At 43.5% G+C, this 27,982-nt stretch overlaps 1 protein-coding gene across 5 annotated transcripts; it reads left to right on the top strand.

Moving 5' to 3' along the window:
- The first annotated feature begins 178 nt into the window (after positions 1–178).
- jmjd7 (jumonji domain containing 7) lies at positions 179–27,980 on the top strand. 5 transcript variants are annotated; one of them, XM_041215277.1, is made up of 9 exons: positions 179–235; positions 6,385–6,538; positions 7,250–7,503; positions 8,308–8,364; positions 10,706–10,801; positions 12,464–12,540; positions 15,294–15,407; positions 23,373–23,532; positions 26,629–27,980. In XM_041215277.1, the coding sequence occupies exons 1-9, from the start codon at positions 187–189 to the stop codon at positions 26,715–26,717; spliced, it is 1,050 nt and encodes a 349-aa protein (XP_041071211.1). In that variant the 5' UTR covers positions 179–186; the 3' UTR covers positions 26,718–27,980. The 5 variants fall into 5 exon arrangements, with proteins under 5 accessions (XP_041071211.1, XP_041071213.1, XP_041071215.1 ...); XM_041215281.1 differs by lacking the exon at positions 179–235 and adding an exon at positions 413–433; XM_041215280.1 differs by lacking the exon at positions 179–235 and adding an exon at positions 467–3,200.
- The last annotated feature ends 2 nt before the right edge of the window (positions 27,981–27,982 follow it).

Below are 27,982 nucleotides of genomic sequence, written 5' to 3' on the forward strand. Positions count from 1 at the left end.
CCCTTTCTGTGTCGCTGTGAGCCCTCCCGGCCTCGGGCTGTCGCTGTGAACACTCTCGGCCTTCGGCTGTCGCTCTGAGTCCTCCCGGCCTCTGGGTGGCGCTGTGAACCCTCCCGGCCTCCGGGCGGCGCTCTGAGTCCTCCCGGCCTCTGGGCGGCGCTGTGCTGCTACTGAAGCCGGTGGGAGATGCAGACGGTGCGGGAGAGTTTGCGGCGGGTGGCGCAGGAGGCGCGGGGTGAGTGTGTGTGAAGAGCGTTGCTCTCTCCCGGCATTGACCGGCTTTACCGCTGCCGGCACCAGGGAGCACCCCCACCACCGGCTCTGACCCCGCCCCCCAACCCTCTCCACCCCCCAACCTATGGCCCCGGCCCCGGCCCCTCTACTCCAACCCGTTCCCCTCCCCCAGGCTTGTAGACCTGCTGAGTTTTTCCAGGTAATTCTGTTTTTGTTTTTTTTGTAGATAAGATTGTTTTGATGTCTTTGTAGATGCCTATCCAGTACACAGGCCACAGGCTCTTAGCTTACACCTCTCCATTTTCATGTGGCCTTCATGTATCTTCTGGAGACGCTCTCTCTCTTTTATTTTGGGTATGATTATTCTGGATCCAGCCAGCACCACCATCTAACGAAATGTCACCTCTGATAGACCAGTATGACCTTACTGCTGGCTGTGTGTGTTATATCTTATCAGACCATCGACTTGCTGAGAGAGCACCTGTAACTCTTCGTCTTTGCTGGTCTCATTGCTAATTCGACTCCGTTTTGGTGGTGTTGCATTCACTAGGTGATGGATCTTGATACCTAGATCTCGCATATCTCCTGCGGGAATAACAGAGACAGGGCATGTACGAGCACCATTTCTCTTCCTTGCTTGGATTTCGGAGTGAAATTGTAACTCTGAAGCCTCAAGGGTAACCTCTGCAGTCTTGCTGATGCTCTACACGGATTTTTCTTGTAGATCTGCTCCAGTGGTCGATGATCAGCCTTCATTATGAACTTTCTCTCATTGAAATATAAATGGAATTTCTCACATTCATACACAACCAGCAAAAGCTCTCTTTCCACATTGGCATACCTTGTCCCAGCTGATGTTAGGACTTTGGATGTGAATGCTATTAGCTTTTCATCTCGTACCAGGGCTGCTCCCAGTCCTTTTGTAGAAGCATCTACTTATAGAGCGACAGGTTTCTCTCTGTTGTAGTATGACAGACTTTTCTTCTTGCAAACGACTTCTTTGAGTTTGTTGAAATTCCTCTCAACATCTCTCATCAGCTCTCATAGGTTTGCTGTGTGTTCTGACGTGGGGTATGAAAGAGCTCATGTTTGGGATTGAACCAAGGAAACATCATAGCTCTTTATTTCCGCTTGGAGCTTCCATTTCTAAGATGGTTGTGACCTTTTCAGGACTTTGCTTGACTCTGTCAGATGTATGTACACCATTTCGAAGAATTGGCATTTTGTCACTTTCATAATGCGTTTAACTGTGTTTAGCTTGATCCCAGCTTACCTGGTTCTCTCCATGGCTTCATGTAGATGATAGCCATGATCTTTTTCATCCAAAGATTTGGATATCATCAGCAATGCCAACTGCTCCTTTACATCCTCTGTATGTCTCGCCTATTTTCTGCTGAAACACACCCTAGCTCACTTTAAGGCCGAAAGGTAGATGCAGGAATTTGTACCGTCCAAAGTTTGTGTTGCATGTTGTCAACAGCAAAGATTCCTAATCAAACTTCACATTCTAGTAGCCATTTCTGGCATCAAGCTTGCTGAAAACCTTTGCCTCTGCTAGTGTGATCTCTTCCAGTGTTGGGAGTTGGGCTAGTGATTCCTCTTTATTGTTTAAGATCTTTGGGACAAATTCGTAGCCGTCCATTTGGCTTCTCTCTCACCACAATGGAATTTACCCAATCTGTAGGTTGTATGACACTGGCAGTCACCATCTGTCCTTTCACCTCCTGGAGCTCTCCTTTTAGTTCTGTTGGTACTTTATGTGGGCGATGAATCACTGGTTTCATCGCTGGGTCAATAATGATGTGATACTCAAAATCTTCAAAGCATCCAACCATCTCATCAAAACACTCCGGATACGTTGGGACTAGGTCTTTCTTGCTTCTGATTGGAGGACACTTTTCAATGGGTGTACTACCTTCAACCCTCTGATCCTTCCTTCATCTTATGGTTTACTAAGATCGGCTGCAAGTCTTTGCAGCTGCTCAACTCCAGGGTAGCATCTATCTATTTCAGTAACATAGAGCATACAGTTAAAATTATTTCCTTTGTGTGTTCCTCTGATTTGGATTGTTCCTAGCTGTCGAATCTCAATTAGCATGACATTGCTCGGTTTCAGAGCATCTTTCTTTGGGTAATCGTTTTCTTTCAAATTTTCCGAAAGATCTCCTGGTATAGTCTGAGGGGGATGATGTTACTCTGAGCTCCAGCATTGAGCTTTAGTTTCAGAGTTATGGTTGTGGGCTTATTTCTCACTCTCTTTCTGATTTGAATTGATGTGTGAATTTCTTTTCTTTGGGAAGTGTCACATTCGGACATTTCATGCAGTTGTATGGCTCCTATGTCTATTATATTTTGAAACACTTTGCCATCTTCCAGGGTATGAATGTTTTGGTTCCTTTTCCGTCTCATTCATCCTGTTGCTCTGTCTCTGATAACTCCTTTACCATCTTCTTTCCTTGTCCTGCATATCTTCTCCCAGTGATTGGGCTTTCCACAAGCTCTGCAGGTTGATCCATATGTTGGACAATTCCTTCTCTGTGAACTCATGTCCACAGCTCATGCACATTTTTCTCTCTGTCTATTGTGGGGTTTTTTTTTGCTGTTTCACTGCATCAGCCCTGTTGCCTTTCCTTTGATTTAACTGAAGGCTAGATATTTGGGTAGCCTGGGTCCACATCTGTCTACTCGTGGCTTCATGTGCTCTGGCAGAGTCTACAGCCTGCCTTATTATAAGCTTGTCCTTTCCAGTCAGATCTTTTTATACTTCAGGATGTGCAGAGCCCTAAATGAGCTGATCTAGTAGCTTTGCGCCTGTTTCCTTGACTTTACACTTTCTGGCTACATTTTTCAATCTCCCTTAGAAATGTCAGCAGGTTCACCTGGTTCTTTTCTCAGGCTTTGAAATTCATAATCAATGGATCCAATGATTTGACTTTGGCTGGAGACATGTGTTGAATTTCTCAAAGGTTTTGTGTGGATTTTTACTATCATCCTCAGTAATCTCCCAACTATTAAACTGATCTACTCCTGTCCTGCCCACAAAAAGATGGCCGTGAAAGGCGTCACATAAATGCAAGTCTTTCTTTAAAAAAAATTGACACAGCCACATAAGGTGATATTACAACAGTCAACCAAAAGCTGGACAAAGATTTAAGGAGCATCTTAAAGGAAGAAAGAGAAGTAGAGAGGCAAAGAGGCTTAGGGAGGCAGTTCCAGAGCTTAAGGCCCATGCAGATGAAGGCAGAGCCACGATTGGTAGAGCAATGCACAAGGCTATAACTGGAGGAGTGCAGATATCTTGAAGGGTAGTGGAGTTGGAGGAGATAGGGAGAGGTAAGCGCCTGGAGGACCCTGGGTGGATGAAGGGAGGCCAGTCAGGAGAACGTTGAACAGTCAAGTCTAGAAGAAACAAAGGCATGGATGAGGGTTTCAACAACAATTGGGCAGAGGCAGGGGTGGAGTCAGACAATAGTGAGAGTGAACAGCTTTACTGATGGAGCAGATTTGAGAGCAGATGTTCCAGAGGTGATGTCTTAGGCGATGGAACAGATAAGTCATCAGAAATTTGATGAAGCAGCTGAAGATGGTTGAGTCTAGGACAATATCCTGAGGAACTCCTGCAGCGATGTCCCGGGACTGAACTGATGGACCTCCAACAACCACAATCATCTTCCTTTGTGCAAGGTATGACTTCAGTGTTGCAAGGAATACAGCTCCAACAACGCTCACGAAGCTCGACAGCATCCCACTTGATTGGCACCCCATCCACCACTTTAAACATTCATTCCCTCCACCACTGACACACGGTAGCAGCAGTGTGTATAATCTACAAAATGCACTGCAGCAGCTTTACGAGGCTCCTTCAACAACACCATGCAAGCCTGCAACCTCTACTGCCTAGATGGACAAGGGCAGCAGATGCATGGGAACACCACCACCTGCAAGTTTCCCTCTATGCCATACACACATCAACCTGACCTGGAGCTATATCACTGTTCCTTCACGGTCACTGGGTCAAAAACCTGGAACTTCCTCCCTAACAGAACTGTGGATGTTCCCACAGCACATGGACTGCAGCGATTCAAGAATGCAGCTCACCGCCACCACCTTCTCAAGGGCAATTAGGGATCATCAATAAATGTTGGTCTAGACAGCGATGTCCATATCCCATGCAAGAATAAAAAAGAGTTTGGAGAGGAAAGGTAGGATAGGCTGGGATGGTAGTTTCCAAGGACAGAGGCATCAAGGGTGGGTTTTTTGAGGGCCATTAACGATATCAACAAACATGGGGGACCGGAAAGAAAACTAGGTGGTCAGCATTTTGGTGTGATAGGGCCAAGGGAGCAGGAGGTGGTTCTCATGAACGAGATGAGCTTGGAGCGGGTTTTTATTCATTCATGGGATGTGGGCATCACTAGCTATGCCAGCATTTATTGCCCATCCTTAATTGCCCTTGTTCTGATGTGAACAACCTGTTACTCCAGGCTGTTGCTGCCATCAGGACTTTGCTGCTGTGTGGACACGTTTATCAAAATCCATCTGGTTTAAATATTGCAATGAAGTGTGATGTTGTTCACAGGACATTGCTGTGGTTGTCACATGTAGGCCAGACCAGGTAAGGATGGCAGATTTCCTTCCCAAAAGGACATTAGTGAATCAGATGGGTTTTTGCAACAATCAACAATGGTTTCATGGTCATCATCAGATGTTAAATTCCAGATTTTTATTGGATTCATCTGCCGTGGAGGGATTTGAATCCAGGTCCCCAGAGCATTACCTCTGGAATACCAGTTCAGTGACAATACCACTATGCCATCACCTCTCTGTATGTGATATGAGAAAAACTAGAGAAAGATGCAAGTTCAGGGATAGAGCATCGGGGCATTAAAGGGTGTTACCCTCAAGAGGTCTAGGGGAACAGATGGAGGGAGCAGAGGCAGCTGAGTGGATGGACTCAATCTTAGTGACAAATAAGTTGATCCTCCAACATTTCCAGTGTCCAGCTGGGTGGAACTGCCTTGACTGGTTCCATTCTTAACATAGCCAGAGATATGCCTATAATGAATTATCTTCCCACTCCTGCATCTTTACCTCTGTAGTTCCCCCAAAGGATCTGTCCTTAGCCCTGCCTTCTATTTCTCATCTACATGCTGCACCTTGATGACATCATCTAAAAACACAATTATTAGGTTCCACATGTACAACACTCAGCTCTAACTCATCACCACCTCTCTGGACCCCATCACCGTTTTTGATTTGTCACACTGCTTGACTGACATACAGAATTGGATGAGCAGAAATTTCCTCCCAAGTAAATATCGGGAAGACTGAACCCATTGTCTTTGTCCCCCGCTATAACTGCATCCCCTGGTCACCGTTTCCTTCCCCCTGCAGACAATTGTCTGAAGCTAGCCAGACCTTTTGCAACCTTGGTGCTCTATTTGATTTCGAGATGAACTTCCACACATCCGCTCCATTACTAAGATGGTGTATACTTCCTCCTCTAACATTGCCTGACTCCTATCCTGTCTCAGCTCATTTGCTGCTGAAATGCTTGTCCCTGCCTCTGTTACGTCTAGGCTTAACTATTTCAATTTCCTCCTGGCCAACCTCCCATCTTCCACCATTGTGCACATCCAAAATTCTGCAGTGCTGAACATATTCTAACACACACCAAGTCCCATTCACCCATCGCCGCCAATGCTTACCCATGCTGGCTCCCAGTCCAGCAAGGCCATAATTTAAAAATTCTCATCCTTGTTTTCAAATCCTTCCATGGCCTCATCCTTCCCAAATTCTGTGACCTCATCCAGCCCTACAAATCTTTGAGATTTCTGTGTCCTCCAGTTCTGGTCTTGCATATCTCTGATTTAGTCAATCCGAATTAATTATTGGCAGCCATGCGTTTAGCTGCCTAGGCCCTGTGCTCAGAAATTCCCTCCCCTATCTCTATGTCCCTCCTTTAAGGTGTTCCTAGAAGATGACCTCAACCAAATCCTTGCCTGTTCTAATAATTCCTGTGGCGCGGTGTCAGACTTTGATTGATGAAGCACCTTGAGGCATTCTGCTACATTGTATAAATTATTATAAACTATATAAATATGTGTTGCTGCTTCCTCGCTGAAGGCACCATCTCTACTTTGTTTGCAGAGCTGTACTTGAATGACTCAGTCCCCTACTTGGACCAGCCCCCCACAGCACTGGAATTGCAGCGTAGCTGGCTGTGTCCCAACAAGCCCTTCATAGTGCGAAATGCTATCAGTCACTGGCCAGCAGTCTCCAAATGGACAGCTTCCTACCTTAGGTATGTTTTGAACTTTGTTTACTTAATATCCTTTTGTTTTACTGAAATTCTTCCCATCCAGTAATTCTTTTCTGGGCCTTGTTTCTACATTCAGCCTTGGCCACTATTTCGTGACTGCAGATATGCACTGCACTGAGACATGCCAACTAAACGGACTGAGGAAACTCTGTCTGCAGCCTTGTCCTCCATCTTGGCATGGGGTGGGGTGAGGGTGCGGGAAGAGAGCTGTTTTTTCCCTCAATCTCCGTCGATTTTCCTTTCCTCCTGGTTCAAATGATACAAAGCCGCGATTTTAAAATTCTCCTCTTTATATTCATATCCCTCCATGGTCTCTCCCGTTCCTATCACTGTAACCTCCTTCAGTCCCACTACCCACCGAAATATCTGCACTGCTAAAATTCTGGCCTCTTGAACATCCCTGATTTTAATCGCTCTACCATAGGTGCCATGCTTTCAGCTATCCAAGGCCCAAAGCACTAGAATTTCCTCCCTAAACCTCTCTCTGCTCCCCTCCCTTAAGACACTCTTTAAAACCTACCTGTTACACCAAAATGTTTGCGCATCTACTCTAATATCTCTTTCTGCGGCTCAGTGGCAAATTTTGTTTGATAATAATCCTGTTAAGCGCCTTAGACCATATTTCTACATTGAAGGTGCGATGTAAATGCAAGTTGTTTTGATAATGTTTAACATTCAATGTTTAACTTGCAGAGAAATGGTTGGAAAGCAGATGGTGAGCGTGGCAGTGACCCCCAACGGCTACGCTGATGCTGTTCATGAGGGCCGGTTTGTGATGCCCGAGGAGCGGCGAATGCCATTCGCGGATTTTCTGGACATCATCGAGAGGAAGCGGACTGCGAGCGGAGTGTTCTATGTGCAGAAGCAGTGCTCGAACCTGACAGAGGAGTTTCCGCAGCTCCTGCCGGATATAGATCCCCACATCCTGTGGATGAGTGAAGCCCTTGGTATGGGAGTGCTGAGCGAGGAGTGGTGATTGCAGCTTAGCTGAGCTTTGCATCAGGGACTTGATGCTGATGTATATTTCATATCAGCAATTACTGAAATAAATGTCAAATTACTTTCGCTTCTACCTTTATGACCCACCAACCCAGTCATGTCCCCCGTCACTAAGATCGGTTGAAGGGTTGCTGTTTTTGTGGGTGCCTAGGGTACACTCTTAGCACTTAGAGAATGCTTTTTATGGGTGTTAAGTGCTATATTTTGTGTATGGGTTGTGATGATGGTGAGACTCTCTAATGCACTCATGGTAAGAATCTGACACACTGATGCTGTGACACTGAGGTAGGTTCTCTCTCTTCCCCCACCCCAAGCGGACTTCAGGCTGAGCTGGAGACTGCTACAGCATTCATATGTCCCATGGCAGCCTGCTCTGGACCATGGGGCTAGAAGAAGGTAGATCCCTTGGGGGGGTGGGTTGAGGTGGGTGTGGTGCTTGTGGGAATGCTAGAATAGCAGCAGCGTACACCCATTCCTCCTGCCCCCAGAAAAATAAAGAGGTACCAATCTGTGGTCTGTTCAGATGGATTGCCCACAGACCATCCAGTTGGAGGGGCCCCAGCCAAATGGAGATGGCCCCAGTGACTGGGGCTGGGGGCAGTGGATGGAGCAGTAAGTTCTTCCACCAGGATGGAGGCCTGAAGATTCAGGCTGCTTTCTTAACAGGTCAATGGACAGTTGCTCCGAGCCAGCCTGGGTTTTGATTCTTTTACTATGAGATTGATGGTTTTTTTTCTCCTCTCCTGTTTTAGGGAAGGTGCCTGATGCAGTAAATTTCTGGCTGGGGGAGTCGGCTGCAGTGACCTCCTGTGAGTAACCAGAATCTATTACTCATGTACAAATCAGGTGTTGGGCAGCGAAGAGAGATGCCTGTAAAGGGGAGGTGACATTCTGTTTTAGGAGGTATTGTCGGGAAGAGCTGCTGCAAGGAACCTGAGCTAGACAATGAGAATTTTTACATTGAGCTTATGTCTTTGACAATAAGCCTACCTCCCATTATCGATTGACCTCCAGAGACTCCACTCTACACCCAGAATTCGATGGGCCTTGATTTGCCAATGTTGTCTACCCTGCCTTTGTGCCTGCACACTTGGACAGTCATTCTGTTTGACATAACACGAATTAAACCTCTGCCTTGATTTCCTGGCTGGCCCTTGGTGCCTTGTGTCATGCAGTCACACTCCCAACCTGCAGCCTGCAGTAACCCATCACAGTGTTAGTACGTCACAAGGTTGGTGGGCGCAGTTTTGTAAATTACCCTCCTATGGACAGAGTGGTCATAGATTTCAGTATAAATCAGAAAAACTGCTGCACAGACAGAGGGGTCTGGCCTGAGTGTTGCTTTCTGAAGACCTGATTATAGAAAACCGTGGATTGCTTTAACCTCAGTGGGGATATAGGGATCATTTTCCAGACATCTGTTAATGGAAAAGAGACTCGCCTACTGGCAGTACAAATTAAATTTGTAGATGCACAGCCCATGATTTTCTGTACGTTTAAACTAGAGGACAGAAAATAGTAATTACTGTGCTCTCAACTTTTAGATAGGCTCCCAATCTAACACCTACCGGCAAAATCTACTGAAAGATCGGGTCTCTATGATATGGTACTAGATGGGCGGCCTATTGAGTGACAATGTGAGGGGGCTGGATTCACATCAGCAGAGATAAAGCCAGTAACACGTGGTGCTGGGGGGAGAGGGGTTACTGAGTGACAGTGTGAGGAAGCTGGATTAACATCAGCAGAGATGTAGTCAGTGACACAGAGTGCTGTGGAGAGAGAGGTTACTGAGTGACTGAGGAAACTACGATCAGTGGGAGGAGATACTGAGCCTGACAGTTTGAGGGAGCTGGATTAACAAAGATCAGATTTCATCCTGCACAAGGAAATTTGCTCAGGGGCACTCTTGAGATTTTTTTTAAAAAAGCATTTTAGTGGTTCAATTGGTTCATAGCAAAACATGAAAGACAATTTGTACCCAAATGACCATTTTTTAATTATATATTTATGGACTGTTTTCCCATTATAAAATGCTCACATGTCGTTTTCTCTTTACAAATATTTATCTGAAGCATGTTACAAGATATTAATGTCAGTTTCCATGTATATGCCAATGACATCCATCTCTGTCTCACTACCACCTCTCCCAGCCCTTCCATTTTCCATGATTTGTTACCCTGCTTGCCCGACATCCAGTCCTAGAAGAGCACAAATTTTCTTCAATTCAGGAAGACTGAACACATTGTTTTTGGTTCCCTTCACAAGCTCCGTTCCCTAGCCATTGACTCTTCCTCTTCCTGGCAAGTATCTGAGGGTGAACCAGCTTGTTCATAAACGTGGTCTGATTTCCTCCATCACCAAAACTTTACTCCTGTAATTGGCCAAACTCAGCCCCTGTCTCATCTCATTTCATCCCCATTTCTTCATCCATGCCATTGTCATCTTTAGACTTGACTATTCCAATGCTCTTCTGGCTGCCCTCCCATCTTTCATCCCATACAAACGTGAGTTGATCCAAAACTCTGCTACTTGTATTCTAATTAATATCAAATTCCATTCACCCATCACCCACATGACCGCTGACCTGCATTGGCTCCCAGTTTAATTCTAAAATTCTCAACTTTGTTTTCAAATCCTTCCATGACTTCATCCCTCCCTATCTAATCTCCCCCAGCCTTCCAAGATATCTTCATTTCTCCAATTCTGGCCTCTTGAGAATCCACAATTTTAATTGCTCCACCTTGCTACCTCTCTCTCCTTTAAGACACTCCTTAACCTCACTCTTGGCCAAGCTTTCGGCCAAATGACTTAAAATCTCCTTATGGTCTCCGTGTCCAATTTTGTTTGGCAGTCGTTCCTGGATAGCCACTTGCAACATTTCACTATGTTCAAGGTGCTACCTAACTGCAAGCTGTTGTTTGTGTACAGGAATTGCATGCCATAAGCAAGATTTTCAATGCTATATGTAGATATATAGAAATATTGGGTATTAGAAAGTGAGCAACCTTGGATAACTGGGTGTCTGTGTGTTCTCCATGATGTGGGAATCAGTGCTGATTGTGATGTAAATCCATTGCTTGATTTGTCTGCACGGGATTTCTTGCACCTTTGTGCCATTTTATTTACACTTATTTCTCAACTTTATTTCAGTGCATAAAGATCACTATGAGAACATGTACTGCGTGGTTTCTGGAGAGAAGCACTTTATTCTCCTCCCTCCCACTGACAGACCCTTTATTCCATATGGTAAGTCAGGCTTTCATAGCCCCGTCCCTTACCTCTGAACTTTTGCTTCATCTGACTGTAAAAGCAAATGGTCTCCATGCTAACATTGTAAATGGTTCCCTCCCCTCAGTTGTTGCCTCCTACCTTCCTTTCATACCAACTGTCATCCACCCCCTCTTTAAAAAATGCCAACCCTTCACTTATTTGTCCTTGCACAACGCCAAATCCCACCTCCACCTTCTGTTGCCTCTTGTCCTAGAACACTTTATTGCTTCCCAGATCCATGCCCATCTTTCCTACAGTTTCACTGTTAAATGTCTCAGTCAGGTTTCTGTTACTGTGCCACGACACTGAAATGGCATTAATCTAAGTCAAAAATTACCTCCCCCTCGACCTCACTGTAGCTTTTAACATTGCCAACCGCATAGTCCTCTCCTCAGTTCTCCAGCTTAGTGAGATTTCCCTTATTTATCTAATCATACATCTGCACTAATAGCTTCCCTTGCTGCCTCTGCACTGTTGCTTCCAAAGAACCCCAAAGGATCTACCCTTTCTCTCTCCTCTTCCTCATCTAAATGCTACACATTGGAACAAAACTGAAGATGTGGAATCAGGTTCGATATGTGTGGTGCCACCCAAATTTACCTCTCTACCACCTCTTGAGCCCACTGCCTCTGCATTGTCAGACTTTTTTAAGGTCCGACATCCAGTTTTGGATGAGCTGCAATTCCTTTCACTTAAATATTGGGAGAACTGACATTGTCTTTGACCCTCACCACAGTCTCCATATCTTCTCCCAACATCATCTCAGGCTGGAGCAGACCGCTTGAATCTAAGTTGAACTTCTAATCCAATATCTTCATCACAAAGACCATCTACTTCCATTTCCGAAACATTTCCCATCTCCACCCCTGCCTGAATCCATGTGCTGCTGAATGCCTCACTCATGCCTTTGTCACCTCCACATTCCTTAATGCTGCTGTTTTGTTCTATCTCTGTAATCTTCTCCAGCCCTAGAACCTGCATTCCTACAACTCTAGCCTTTGTGTGTTCCCCTTCTTCTGACCACCAAATGGCATCTGTGACTTCGGCTGTCTGGGCCCTCCCCTCAGGAATCCCTTCTCTAAACCCCTCGCCTCCCTGTCTTCCTTTAAGTCCCTCCTTAAAACCTACTTCTTTGACTAAACTCTTGGTCATGACTCCTAATCTGATTCTTTGTTCCCTTAGTGACTTTAATGTGGAAAGGTATCAAAACAAAATTGTTCTTTTGCTTTTGCTTTGAGCAGAGACATTTAGCTGCTAATCCTGCTGGTTGGTCAAGCCAAGACTGCACCATCCACAGCTGGGCAGTTACCCTGGACCACTTCCCAGTCAAGGAGTACTCTTGCTAACTCAAACACTACAACATGCACAAGAACTAATTCTCCCACAAAATGTCTTTCCCTCTCTATGGGCTGTTGCTGCCCTCCTGTTAGCTGTGGCTGTTCATGGTACGACTGAAATTGGAAACTCGGTGAACAAGAAATGAGAAACAAACCACATTTCCCACCATAGTTCCATAGTTTAAACTGGTATAAACACAGCATATGGGGACATCACTGATGTCTTTCACAGACTGAACATTAATGCAACATTAAGACTAGGGCTAGTCATGGAAATTCAGTTCTATTGTTGATTTTTCAGAATTCTTCCAGCCTGCAACATATAAGGTGAATGAAGATGGTTCCTTTGATGTGATAGACTTGCAGAATGCAGAGAAGGTAAAGAACCATCACAAGGGCTGAAAAGACAATTCTATAAAAATGTATTTTTCAGCTTGATTTTCCAATATGTAGTAACTTTAATCGCCCTATTGTTTGTCAGAATTTGCTTGACCCCTGGCTTCAAGCTGCCCTTTGTAAATGGTTACCAGGAGGTGTCAGAAACCAATTATCATTGATACTGCCCTATAATCATTTTTCTTTCCTGTTGAGAGAAGCTCCAGTCTCTGCTCAGTACCTTCACTGTGTCATTTGGACAAACTGATAACTTGAGGTGGATTCAAACCACCATCTTCCTGCTGCTTAACATTTAGCAAAATTAGCTGTCTCACTCAGAGAGATTCCAAGAGTGCTTTGTGTGCGTAATATAAATAATACTGACCAGGTCAGGGCACTTTGATGTGTTTCAAGTTAAGGCAGAACTCATAGATGTGGCTGAAAGATCTTTCATGAGGTAAAAAGATGAAGCCCAAGCTTTTGAGACAGGCTGATGCCTTAAAGTAAAATATTAAGTGATGATCTTAAAAGACAAAGGACAATTATAATGAATAAGTATAATGGCCCCAATCTTTACTGGGCAGGGTTTCCAAGCAAGTAGGAGTTCTGGTTGTGAAACCCATTGCTTTTTTGGGAGTTAAAATTTTCCTCAATATTATTGTGAAATGCGTTAATATTTTAAAACATTTAATTAGAAGTTTATCACATTAATAGTTTCAGTTGCTGAGCCAAATTGGCAGGTGATTTTTTTTCAAAAAGTATTTTGCATGATTTAAGCAACATGGAGAACAATATGCTGAGAACTTAGAAATGGTTTTCCCATTATAAAAGTTTGTGTAGGGAATTTTAATCCTATGTGTTAATAAGAAATATGACAGAAAATCATAACAGAAGTAAGGATATGCACACTATACTATAGACTTGCATAATATTTAGTATGTATAATTAATGCTTTAAATATATATATGAAATTAATGCATACTGTAATAAGGATTAAAGCAGTTCATTCTGGACAAGTCAAGTTATTTTTAATCTTAAGTATTTGCCATTCTATTAGATATTACTTATCAAATGTTTGGTTTGCTTTACTAAGAACAGAGGAACTTAAACTTGAATGTTGTGGTTAAAGCACCATGAGGTAGGCAGTAAATTAAAAGATTACATATATTGTACCCCATAAACCAAATTACACAGGATAATTAACCCATCTTTTGAAATATATTCAGTATCAAGTTGCAGGTAGTTCTTGTTTGGTAATAAAACATTTCGCTCAACATTTTTGTGTCCAATTCCAACCTGGTCATGTGGGAAAAGTGGCGCTTTGCTCCCAGGGTCTGTCATCACTGTAGGGCATCCAGCAAATGCAGGAAAGGTGTCCAATGTGTCCCAGGGGAAACATCTGGCTCCCATTTGGTGTGCTACTTCATGATGGTGTGGCTGAAACTGTGAAGACAGTGTGGCAAATTACAGTCTCAAACTGGTATCCTAACAGTTAATACACAATGCGTCAAAACTCCAAAGCATTATGCCGGCTGCAGTTTGTTTCTATTGAACTAAAGATGCAGCTTCTCCTATGAGCCTTGTCAGAAATTATTCCACCTAGTTTAGGAGCTGGTAGTAGCAACTGTAATCTTGAATTATACTGAGTGGGTTGACTTTAGTCAAGATAGCAGCATTAATGCTACAATTGATTTTACCTACCCAAAACTAGAGATTGGAATAGTTAGCCAGGGTGATGGGAGGGGATGCAGTGTAATGGGAGTCCCTGCCCTTGAACACTATTCAGTGACTCGTGGCTGCCAAGTGTGCATGTACACACATTGGACAAGCACGGAAATGCAAAAAATCTGAATCGGGACCCCAACCTGCCCGAACCTCCACCTTCCTCTTTTAACAGAGGTGGGAGAAGGGACAGACAAACAATCCACCCGCAGGAAGTGAGTTGGCCGATTAAATATTATATTGAAGCTTCCTGCCTTCATTTAAGAGTCATTCTATTTTTTGCTCATGTCAATTGGGTTTTCCATGGCAGAGAAATCCAGCAGGTTAAAGGAGATGAGAAAAGCTTAATCCATGAGCTCAGTGCCTTAATGGCACTGTTTGTGGGTCAAGAGGAGCAGGACTGTTTCTTCCAGCAAGAGGAGCATGATTGTTTCTTCCAGCCCCAACAAGTTACCTCTCCCCAACACTCGCGGCAATCGGTCTACTCCCTGCTTACCTCCAACATCATCTGTCCCTCTGACACTGTTGGGCCTCCCCCAACCAACGTTTGCACACCCAACCACCTTCTGCTCCCTATTCTGAGCACAAAGTCATTCGGGAAGCCGTTCTTCTGAGGTTCCTGACCCGTCAACAGCACCCTTACTCCTGGGCTAAAACACAGGCCTCACGGTCTATGCTCAGAAGTGAAGTATGGTCAGTCGGTAAAATATTACAAGTCTGCTGACGTGCACAAAAATGTACCTGTGCATGAGTTGGCACTTTCAGAAGTAAAGCTGTGTTATTGGAAATGGAGAGAGCTGTAATGACGAATGTTGCTAAAGCAGCCGTGGGTGTATCTATACCAACAGTTTCTCTCCTTCATGTCATTTGGAAACCTAAGCTAAACTCACCTTCTCCATGTGCCAAAAAGGCCACACTCTCCAAGCTTACTGCCCACCTCAGGCAAAGTTTGTTTCTGTTCCTTTAGCCATGAGGAGTCATGTAATACAAAGTGATTGTGGCCTTGACAGTGGGCTTTGTTTTCAGAAACTTAGGTGAAGTGCCAAAGAAACATTCCACCTGAGGTAGTTGGTGGGACTGTGGACACTGCTTTCCTTCTTCCCTTCGTTTGTATCCCAACTTCAAACACATCCTCTCAACAGTTTCAGGTTAGTGTGATAAATAATTAAAGCCTCCAATCATCCATAAAAGGTATTTAGTATAGGTGTAAGTTCCGGTCTGTCTCCACAAATCCAGAGCAAGTATTCAAGGATTATTAATGAGTTCTTTACCTAAGGCTCCATTTGCTGGTTCAGCTCCTGGTTCTGTACAGATGGTATCCCTATCTCAGATATGCAGATCGCACACAGGTCGTAGCAATCAAATATACAATGGAAATGAGTCAGGAAATAACCAAAGCAAACAAAAATGGTTAGAAACTAACTGTATTTTGGTTCTGATTCGCTAACTATCAGGCCTAAATACTTTTGAGTGCCAGAGCTAGCCCATTTCAAGTTGTTGATCCAGGTGAATCAGTTATTGTGGTGGAGGGAAACACTGGTGAAACATGAGGAATCTAGGAGTGAAAATGAAAGTCAATAGGAACTTTTCATCCAATGTCAGTAGGGTTGTTAAACAAGTTATCGAAGACAGCCATTGGAGCTGCCAGTTGAAATGTGAGAGTGACTTGTAGGTGTTTCCAGAGTTTGAATGGTACGGCAAAGAGCTGGAATTGATCTTTTGAAAAAAGAAGTTTGTTCTGCTTTATAGCATTTTCCTGTTCTGAGGTAACCTTGCTAGTGTTTCTGCAACTGCACTCATCATTATGCGGTGCTACTAGCATGCTACTTTGTACATCCTCCTCTTTACTGATACACTAACACCAAATGTCATTTGTGAGAGTTAAACACGACCAAAGTTTTGCAGAACTTGAAATACTGTATCCATTTAATATTGTTTTATTTAAAACTTGCTCAGCATTTGGAAGGCCTGTCCCAGTCCACTCAGTCCCTTTAACTGGGGATCTATCCTTCAATGGTTAATGTGGCCTCTTTATACTTTTCTTCCTTGTAATATTGTAGAAGTATAAAGAGTACAGTGTAATGGATGTCAGTGAGACCTACTCTGCTAATGTGGATAAAGTTGAGCCATTGTACTGCATTGTTTTGCTTTAATTTACTTTTCTCTCTCAAAATTCATCCAGCAACAGCAAAAAGAGGCTCTTGAATCAAAGCCAATTGTGGAGTGCATACCCCTCTTTAATTCTGCCTTGCTTTGTCTGATGAAGTGATCCCAGGGAAAGCGACTGATAATTGCAGGGATAATATGAGTTTGTGGATTATGTAACACATAAACATTGATTAGTCAGGTTTAGTTGAACTGTATAAGCCTTGCAGGCTGATTGCCAAGTACTCTGTTTGATATTTTCTAAATCCCAGATAAACAAAGGTTAGTTTGTAACTAGCATGATTCCATGACAATCAACACTGATTCACGGTGACAAAAACTACAGACTGGTTCTTTACAAATCTCTTGACATTCAGCTCAAAGAGTTATCTAGTGTGAAGAAAGGTTCAGAAAATGATTTGATGCAGGGGACTAGTGGATAATGAGGTTCTTTATTCATAATGATAGATACAATGACGTAGCATCATGACATTGAAAAGAAAGACTTGAATTTGTATAGTGCCTTACACAACCACTTCATGTCTCAAAGCACCTTACAAACAAGTACTTTGGAAATGTAGTCACTGATGTAACAGAGGGAATGCGGCAGCCGATATTCGCACATCACAATGTTGATGGATAAATCTTGGCCACAGCACTGAGGATAGCTTGCCTGCTGTTCTTCAGAATAGTCCCATGGGATCTTTTACATTCATCAGAGCAGGTAGTTGGTGGCTCAGTCTAATGTCTTGTCCGAAATACGGTACCTCTGACAATACAGCAAGCGCTCATTACTGTGCTGGGGTGTCAGCCTTAATTTTTATGCTCAAATCCTGGAGTGTGACTTGAACCCAGAACCTTGTAACTCGGAGGCAAAAAATGCTACTAACTGAGCCACAGCTGGTGCACATTACCACTGAAACACTCTGTTGTGGCTTAGTTAGCCCCGTTGCAACCAGGATAAACAGCGAAAAACTTGCTTCCTTTACTGCTAAACTGAAAAATGTGGCAGATTTACTTTGATGTGAAAGGCCCACACTATGGGAGACAGTGGCTAAAAGACACAGTAAATGCATCTCAAGTTGATCAGAGCAATTGGGGATGCAGGAACATGACCCAAATAATCACAGCAGACATGAGACATTATCAAAACATTCAAACATGATAATGAGGCTGTAATAAAATTACTGACCCGCTAGCCACTGAGAACATAAGAAATAGGAACAGAGGTTGGCTTTTTGGCCCCTTGAGCCTGCTCTGCCATTTAATAAGGTCATGGCTGATCTGTTTATGGTCTTAATTCCACTTTGCTGCCTGTACCCTGTAACCGTTGACTCCCTTGTAGAGCTAAAATCTGTCCAGCTCAGCCTTGAATATATTCAACTATACCGCCTCCACTGTTCTCGGGTAGGGAATTCTAAAGACCAGTGACCCTTTGAGAGAAGAAGTTTCTCCTCATCTCCATCTTAAATGGGAGCCCCCTTCTTTAAAAACCATGCCCCCTAGTTCTAGATTCCCCCATGAAGCCCTTAACCTTTCCTTCCTTGTAATATTGTAGAAGTATATATATATATATATATATATATACATATATATACACATCCTCTCAGCATCTACTCTATCAAACCCCCTCAGAATCTTATAAGTTTCCATAAGATAGAGGCATTTAAAATGGAATTGAATTGTTATCTGAAAGGACAAATGTGCAGAGCTACAGGGGGATGGCGGGGGAGTGGCACTAGGTAAATTGCTCCTACGGAGACCCGGTGCAGACGGCACAGGCTGAATGGCCTCCTCTTGTGCTATGACAATTCTGTGATTCTGAGATTACCTCTCATTATTCTGAACTCCAATGAGTATAGGCCCAACCTGCTGAACCGTTCCTCATAAGATAACTCCTTCATCCCAGGAATCAAGCTAGTGAACCGTCTACATAAGAAATAGGAGCATTGACTTTAGTTACTTCTGAAAGAACTGGCCTACAGCAAGACGACAGTGCATTAAAGCCAAGAATTGTTTTCGAATGTTACCAACAATGCTGTCATATCTTCTTGTAAGACACTGACATGCATGCACAACCTTTTGTCACTCATTTCCATCATTTTGAATCCTAATGGGCCAAATTCTTTACCATTCAACCTATGCACCTCACCCTTCAATTGAAATATGTAGGGAGTAAGGGAGGAGTAGCCCCGCTCACAGGCGGGTTTCCTGCACTCTTTGGAGTGGTTTGTCTTGCATTGGTCCGCGTCTTCATCTATCTCTCACCTGTGACTCCAAGTAGTTATGAGCGTGCCACAGTGGCCACACTATAGTAAACTGCCTCGACGGGAGAGCCAAACCAGGTGAGGGTACCTGTCTGGTCTCCTACCCTCAGCAATTTAGGGATTTTTCTACCCCAGCTTGCAAAGACTGATTTCGGTGGACTGGGCAGATGAGGCCAATCTAAGGTCCAATGGTCTTGAAGGCGGGTCAGCACCGTGTTGTGGAACATGTAGAGCTTGACAAAGGCACATAAGATGCCCTGGTCACCCACTGCATCCAGATCTATCTCCAGTTGACTAGGCTCGTCTTGGAACAGGATCATTCAGGAAGACAGTGAGTCTGACAATGCACAACTCTCCCTCACTATAATCCAATTCATGTGCAAGTCATTATCTTTCTGTCATCTGTCATCCATCATCTAACTGTCACAAGTCCTGTGGCAGTGGGTGAGCGATGTAGCAACAGTTGTGGATTCACTGGGAGCTGTAGCTGCAAATCTGCATACAAGTGGTTCAGGCAACAGGGTCATTTTTTACTGGAATGAAGCAGAAGTGGAATTTGGCAGCTCTTTACTGCTCCCCTCCCTAGTATGTCGAAGGGGCAAAATAAGGTGCTCCAAGCATTGGCTGTTTCACCTCCCTGGCCAGCAGGTTGAGCTGGTAAGGATCCCATCAATGCGGTCGTGAATCAGTTTCAAAAAATGAAAGTAAAGGTGACACCGGTCACCATTTGCCCATGGAACATGCACTCCTCATGAACAACACCACAGCCGACAGACCTGAGAGAAGGACTGCTCTTATCAGTATAGGGTTGGCAAGGTACAAGGTCCAGAAAGCCACCCTCAGCGAGACCTGTCTCCCTGAGGAGGGTCAACTCAAGGAAATTGGTGCAGGCTACACATTCTTTTGGAGTGGCCCTGGAAAAGAAGAACAGCGTGAAGCTGGCGTAGGCTTTGCTATCATTAATCATCTCATCAGTAAGTTGTCTTGCCTTCCCAAGAGTGTTAATGATCATCTGATGGTGCTTAAACTCTCCCTATAAGGCAGCAGACAAGCAACTCTCAACAGTGTGTATGCCCATACCATGGCCAACCCTGATGAAGTTGAGGATAAATTCTACAATGACCACAGGACTGTCCAATGCAAGCTCAGAGAAATGCACGACACTGGCTGAATCAGACAACTTCAGTCATATGCAGACCCCAAAGACTTGTCTAAGTTCTGCGATGTCTGAAATCTTTGCTACTGTGCCAAAGTCAGACAAGTTAATCATTTTTGGTAACTTCAGTGCAAGTGTTGGTGCAGTTCACCAGGCATTGGAAGGTGCCATCAAAAAGAATGAGGGTGGCAATTGCAACAACGGTGATCTCTTGCTGAAGATATGCTGAGCATGAGCTCTTAATTATCAAGAGTTTTCTGCCTTCCTAATCACAAAAAGATGTCTTGGATGCCCCACCACCCTCCACTCATTTTCTCTGCATTGGCATCTAATCAACTATGTTATCACCAAGCAGAGAGACAGGCAGGAATGTGTAACAAAAGCCATGTGTGTCACTGACTGCTGGACTGACCACTGTCTTATCATTTCAAAGCCATAGATGTCCCCAGTGCACGAAGGCCCAGATGCGTTTCAAACAGGCAGTCATGAAGGAATCTTTCTCCGAGAAACTTGAATGACATCTGTGTGCAGTGAAAATGGACACTTGCTGCATTGAGAATGACTGGATGACCTTCAGGGATAAATTTTACTCCACTGCTCTAGAGAATCTTTGCCCCACCCCTCGTAATCATCAAGATTGGTTCGATGAAAGCATTGAGGTAATCCAGAAACTTCGGGAGGAAAAACTACCTGTACAGGGTATACCTCAATGACAGGTCATCACTATGCCTACCGAAACATCCACAGGACTTCCAGTGTAAGCTCAGAGAAATGCAAGACACTGGCTGAATTAGAAAGCAGACAACTTCAGTCATATGCAGACCACAAAAACTTGCCTAGATTCTACGATACTCTGAAAGCTGTCTACAAGCCCCAATTCTTCACAAATCCTTGGTGCCGATGAATCAATATTGCTCACAGAAAAAGCCAAAATTCTGGAAAGATGGGAAAAGCGCTTTAGCCACATCCTCATTTACCCTTCATCCATCAATGAAGAAGCAATCAACAGGCTGCCACGGGTTGCCATCAACTGCTCTGTTGTTGATCCTGCCACACAGTTAGAAAGGACAAAGGCAATCAAACTCCTGTCTAGTGGCAAAGCTTTAGGAGCTGATGCTAACCCAGCTGAGGTCCACAAGGCTATAGGTCAATGCTTGGTCAAGAAGCTTCCTGGACTCATTCACTGTATGTAGAAGCAAGGAACCATCCTGTAAGAATACAAAAATGCCTCCATGTCCACCTATACAAGCGAAACAAACTCTAATCTTGCGACAATCATAGAGGAATCTCACTCCTCCATATTGCTGGAAAAATCTTTGCCAGAACCCTTCTGAACCACTTGGTGCAACATCTTGACCAGAATACCTAGCACAAAGGAAGATGGTTGTGGTTGTTGGAGGTCAATCAGCTCAGTTCCAGGACGTCGCTGCAGGAGTTCCTCAGGGTAGTGTCCTAGGCCCAACCATCTTCAGCTCCTTCATCAATGATTTTCCTTCCTTCATAAAGTCAGAAGTGGGGATGTTTGCTGATGAATGCACATTGTTCAGCACTTTCGTGACTCCTCAGATACTGAAGCAGTCCATGTCCATATGCAGCAAGACTGGACAATATTCAGGCTTGGGCTGAAAAGTGGCAAGTAACTTTCGTGCCACACAAGTGCCAGGCAATAACCATCCCCAACATGAGAGAATCTAACCGTCTCCCCATGACATTCAATGGCATCACCATCACTGAATCCCCCACATGATGCCAGGTATGTAGGCTGTATGACCCAGCGACTGGCGGATCGTATCAAATAGCACATCCTTTTGGCTGTTTGCAATAGGCAAAGTGCTGACTTGGCCATGCTTACAAAACGCAAGACATTGTGGCCAGCGTGATTCCACGTTTGGACGACATTTGCTAAACAATCCTGATTGTGCTAAGAATTACACTGACAACCATTTAAGATCAGTCAGGCTTGCAGCATCGTTCACTTATGCATCCTAGAAGCCACATATATTTGCACAAAGGGCCCTGTCTTTTATAGACAGAAGGAACATGTCCACGTATTGCACCTCTTCCAACTAAACAAAAACTTGGAGGACAGCTATTCCCTGGTTCATTCCCCTTGGTCTTAGCCAGTCAGAGTCGACCTGCTTGGTTTTAATTTGAACAAAAGCTTGGCAGTTAACTAAAATGAAAGCAAAATACTGCGGATGCTGGAAATCTGAAATAAAAACAAAATGCTGGAAAAACTCAGCAGGTCTGACAGCATCTGTGGAGAGAGAAACAGAGTTAACATTTCAAGTCCGTGTGACTCTTCTTGCTTCCATTGGGAGTCTTAACAAGCATGAAATCAGCATATCTGAATCCTGCCCTTGCTTGATGCCCACTTTCCAGCAGACACCATGGAATGACTCTTCTTGCTCTGAAAAAGAGTCATACAAACTTGAAACGTTAACCCTGTTTCTCTCTCCACAGATGCTGTCAGACCTGCTGAGTTTTTCCAGCGTTTTCTGTTTTTATTTATTTTGGCAGTTAACTGTTATCTGCTGCATTCTCCATGGCAATGCCTCTACCAATCAGAGTCCACTTGCCAACCAATCAGTTTAAACTGTTGTTCCCTTTACTGTTGGTTTATCTTGTGAGCTGCCCTGATGTGTGCAAGACAAAAAGCTTCGATAGCATGTCTTCTTTTTCAGCAATACTCAAATTTACTGGCATTTTTCCTTTTGTTTTTGCATTTGCCCCTCATTTTTCTTTTACCCTGAAGGCTGCAACTCTTGCTCTTGCTTCCATAGGCAGTCTTACCAAGCATGAAATAAGCATATCTGAATCCTGCCCTCACTTGATGCCCACTTTCCAGCAGAGACCACTAAATGACTACTGAGCTTGGGAGCTCTAGTTGACTTTTGCGCCCCTCCAGGGGCATAGAGGCCTTATGATCAATGAATTCAGCACAGACTAGGAAGCAAATCTGAGACTTTCTGGCCAGCATATGTTTGTAATCCACCAGGCTGCAACTTAACCTAGCAGGCCGCTGGGGAGCTGTATACAACCACTGGATTTTATAGGAACTTAATGTTATCTATTTTCCAATATGAATTCCTGATATTTATTCTTAAATGTAATATCATCTGGGCATGGGCTCCACCACAACACATACTTTAAACTGACATTCCAATGCAGGAATGCTGCATGGTTTGAGGTGCTTCACTTCAATGATATTTTAAACTGAGACCCCGTTTCCCTACTCTGGTGAGCATTAAAGATTCCGTGATACCAGTTGACGAAGAATAGCGTGGTGCCCTCACTCAATTAACACCACCAAGAAAGAAATGAATTGGTTACACATTTTAATACTGTTCATATGATTTTAGTGCATTACGGCCACCACATTTGCCTATAGAACAGTATATGCACATCAAAACACAGTAATTTGTTGCATGATACAGTTGAAGAGACATAAGGCAAGTGTGACTGTTCTTCATATGACATCTATCAAAATGACATCTATTCTGGTTTTATGTAACTAATGACCTCTCCTTCCCTCCCAAAATCAGGTACCTTGGATTCCTCTTGACCCCCTGAACCCTGACTTCGGTCTTTACCCTGAATATTCTCATGCAAGGCCTCTCTACTGCACAGTGAGAGCAGGCGAGATGCTGTACCTCCCCTCTCTGTGGTTCCACCATGTCCAGCAGTCACATGGCTGCATTGCAGGTACAATATTAATGTGATTTGTCACAGAAGTAAAAGGTAGATGTCAGGCATTGGTCCATTGAGACTTAATGAACACCACATTGGATGAGACAAAAAGGAGAGGTTAGTGAAAGCAAATATGGATCCATTAGAGGCAAAGAGAGGTGAAATTATAATGGGAAACAAGGAAATGAAGAGACATGAAAATGTAGAAGACTTGAAAAGCATTCTGGAGATAATGGAGAGCCAAGCACCTTGTGACACTGGGGAACTTAGAGACCATTATAAATAAAGAAATAGAAATGGAGACATTAATGGGACTAAGTGGCAATAAATATCCTGAACCTGACAACATGCTTCCTTGGATTTCCTATATAGATAACAGATGCATTGGTTTTAATCTTCTAGAACTCCTTAGATTCTAGAACAGTTCCCAGGGATTGGAAGGTAGCAAACATAATCTCAATATTTCAGAAAGGAGGTAGAGAGAAAATCAGCAACTCTTGGCCAGTTAGCCTAATATGAGTAGCAGGCAACGTGCTAGAATCTATTATTCAGGACATGGTAACCAGGCACTTAGAAAATCATAATATGATTAAGCAGATTTAACATGGATTTATGAAAGGGAAATCACATTTGACAAATCTGTTAGTTGTTTGAGGAGTAACTAGTAAGATGGAATGGGGGAACCAATGGATGTAATGTATTTAGATTTTCAAAATGCATTTTGTAAGATGCTATACAAGAGGTTTTACACAACATTGGAACTCATACAATTGGGGGTAATGGATTGAGGATTAGTTAATGAACAGACAACAGAGAGCAGGACATTTTCAGGTTGGCAGGCCGTAACTAGTGGGGTACTGCAAGAATCAGTACTTGGGCCTCAGCTGTTTGTAATCTATATTAATAGCTTAGATGAGGAGACCGAGTGCAATGTATCCAAAGTTGCTGACAATACAAAGTTAACTGGCTTGGCCTAAATAGCCAGGTGGTTATGGTACTGGGTTTGTAACCCCATGATCAAGAGTTCAAATCTCACAATGGCAAACTATGAAACAATGTAACTTCATCTGAAACAGATGGAAACAGGTTTACTCAAAAGAGTATCAAGAGTTCAAATCTCACAATGGCAAACTATGAAACAATGTAACTTCATCTGAATAGGAACAGATGGAAACGTGTTTGTACTCAAAAGAGTTACAAAGTTAACTGGGAAAGTAAGCGGTGAGGATGTCTCAAAGAGGCTGCAGAGGGACGTAATTTGGGTGAGTGGGCAAGAACACGGCAGTGGAGTACAATGTAGTAGAGTGTGAAGTTATCCACTTTGAAAGGAAAATTAAAAAGTAATATATTCTTTGAACGGTGAGACACTGGGAAATGTTTGCATTCAGTGGGACCTGGTGTCTTTGTACATGAATTACAGAAAGTTAACATGCAGGTGCAGCACTTAATTAGGAAGGCAAATGATATGTTAGCTTTTGTTGCTAAGTGATTGGAGTATAAGAGTAAAGAAGTCTTGGTACAATTATACAGGGCATTGGTGTGGCCACACCTGAAGTGTTGTGTTCCGTTTTGGTCTCCTTACTAAAGGCAGAATATACCTGTACTTGCACTGGAGGGAGTGCAACAAAGATTCATTCAACTGGTTCCTCTGAACAGAGATTGAGTAGACTTTGGCCCATATTCCCTGGAATTTAGATGAATGAGAGGTTATCTAATTGAAACATGTAAAATTCTTTAGGGGCTTGACAGGGTAGATACTGCGGAGGATGTTTCCCCGGCTCAGGAATCAACAACACCGGGTCACAATCTCATTAGGGGGTCAGCCATTTAGGACTGAGTTGGAGAGAAATTTCTTCAAAGGGTTATGAATCTTTGGAATTCTCTACACCAGAGAGCTGTGGATTTTCAGTTGTTGAGTATATTCAAGACAGAGGTTGATAGGTTTTTAGACACTAAGCGAATTACCAGGATAGGGTGGGAAGGTGGAGTTGAGGTAGAAGATCAGCCATGATCACCTTCAAGGGCAGAGCAGGCTCCAGGCTCGAAGGGCCAAATGGTCTACTCCAGCTCTTATTTCTTACATACTGAACAGAATGTTATACAGGGAGCTTTACATACAGTTCAGTGTGCTACGTAGGGTGAGCTTTGCGCACTGAAAAGCCTGAAACTCCAGTCAGGTTCACCCCTTCCCCAATACTGAAGCAGCCTTTATCAAAGTCACAAATGACATACTATGGGACTGTGACACAAACAGCTCCAATTTTTCCATGTCTTTCTCCAATAATTTATTTATAGCAGGCAGCAGCTTAGTCAATCCGCATCTTCTCTATTGCTTCAACATACATCCAATGTAGCATGGAGCCCAAAACTCCATACTTTAAACATAGTAAGGCTTTAGATTCACCATTATGTCTTGACTTTTATATTCTTGTATTCTATACCGTTGCCTTAAAACCCATAATTTTGTCAGCTCTTTTTTGGCAATATCCATTTTAGCTGCTGCTTTTAAGGTTTTATGAACCTGACCCCTAAATCTCTTAGTTCTTCCACATCATCTAACATTCCTCCATTCAAAAGATTATTATTTGTTTTTTTCATCTCAATTACTGACACTGAATTCCATCCACCCTTCCCCTGTGCCCCCCGCCCCATTCTACCTTCTTCTCACTGTCTCCTTTGGAGCTTCCTTTCATTCTCAGAATTGGTTAGTATGCCTACTTTAGAAGTTTCTGCAAATTATGTCACCCCTTCCTTTAACCAGATTATTGATGTACACGACGAACAAAATGATCTCAGAACAGGTGCTCCCAGGTCAGATGTATCACACACACGCTGTAAAGGTAGTCTCCCAGTAATGTGCCTCAGCCCCACTCTCAGGATAGTGCCCTCTACTGCTCCAGTGTGACATTATTCCCAACTGTAACCATCCTGTTGTGTCTATGGGTGAGATTACCAATTCAGTGCCTTATTTGGAGCCCATGCTCAATAAGAATGGACGGAGAGTGCACTTTCAGAATGGCAGAGCAGAAAATTAGATGTTTTCAAGACAAAATTGAGAGGAAATGCAGCTTTTCGTACTGTACCAAGTTTGGTTTCATGTTTCTGTTTCAGTGAATTTCTGGTATGACATGGAGTACGACATCAAGTACAATTACTTCCAGTTTCTGGACTCTATAACAAAAGCAATGAATACAGTGTGATTAACCCAGTCAAAGTTCCAGAACAGTTCAGGTAGAGACAAACCGGGATCCAGACTTCATGAACTCCTCCGTATAAATTCAGCCAAGACTACGTGAACTGCACCAGAAATACTGTTGACACATGGGCTGGGCTTTTTACTACGTGCCTTATAGGTCACTGTGTGACCACAGCAAATGATGCACGTTTGTTTTCACTTTGATGAGACAATGCCAGTTACCAAGAGCAAATCATTGTTACAACTGCAGGGTTCATTTTTCATTACTATATAACTAATTATGTGCTAGTAACTCAATGTATATAGACCAGACCTTGTGTTTACATGTACAATTTCCCAGGTTCGAATGGATAAATGTGGTGACATGGAATGAACACAAATCTGCTGCTCCCCAAATGGAGATGTATGAGGTGGTTTTGAAGGTGGTACATTTTGTTCTGAATCATTTCAAGGCACTTAACATAGTTATTAACCTAGTTCATCAGGTAGACTGGTAAAGCAGTGACTTGGGCATATTCTTCAATGTTGGCTCCACACAAACTGCAAAACTCCCATTGTTAATGATAATCCACATCAGCAACTCACCAAGCCGCCTCCAGCAGCACCTGCCAAACCTGCCTCTACCACCAGAAGACGGATGGGTACATTACTACCTGCAGTTTCACCTCCAAGCCACACACCATCCTGACTTGGAACTATATCTCTGTTCCTTCACTGTCACTGGGTCAAAATCCTGGAACCCTGGGAGTGTACCTAAAGCAGGTGGACTGCAGCGGTTCAAGAAAAGGCTCACCACCACCTTTTCAAGCGCAGTTACGGATGGACAACAGAAGTTGGCCTAGCCAGTGACGCTCACATCCCATGAAAGGATTAAAAAAAAATCATGGTTTGAATAAGATGGTTGAACTGTTTAACAAATAATCATCCCATGTGGAACACTACTTCATGGCCATTCAGGCTACACCTGCCTTGTGATGTTAAATGGTTGTGTAGCTTTCAGGAAGGTGCAGGTGGCTAGCAACTCAGGAACACAAGGTCCTAACTGTGTATCAGGCAACGTCTAGTAAGCACAGGCAGAACGTTTTACTCTACCTCACTAATTGCAATAAACAGAGCATAAAGAATGGTGAACAGCGGTAAATGAACTTCATTCTGCACGTCAGGCTGATGGACGCAGAGTAAAATAGTATTGCGGGATAACCTGGATATTCCTGTTTTCCAACATATACCTTGTATTTGTTGTATAATAAAATATCCATATGGTGAATA

Source organism: Carcharodon carcharias, chromosome 20, assembly GCF_017639515.1.
Source record: "Carcharodon carcharias isolate sCarCar2 chromosome 20, sCarCar2.pri, whole genome shotgun sequence".
NCBI classification, from domain to species: domain Eukaryota; kingdom Metazoa; phylum Chordata; class Chondrichthyes; order Lamniformes; family Lamnidae; genus Carcharodon; species Carcharodon carcharias.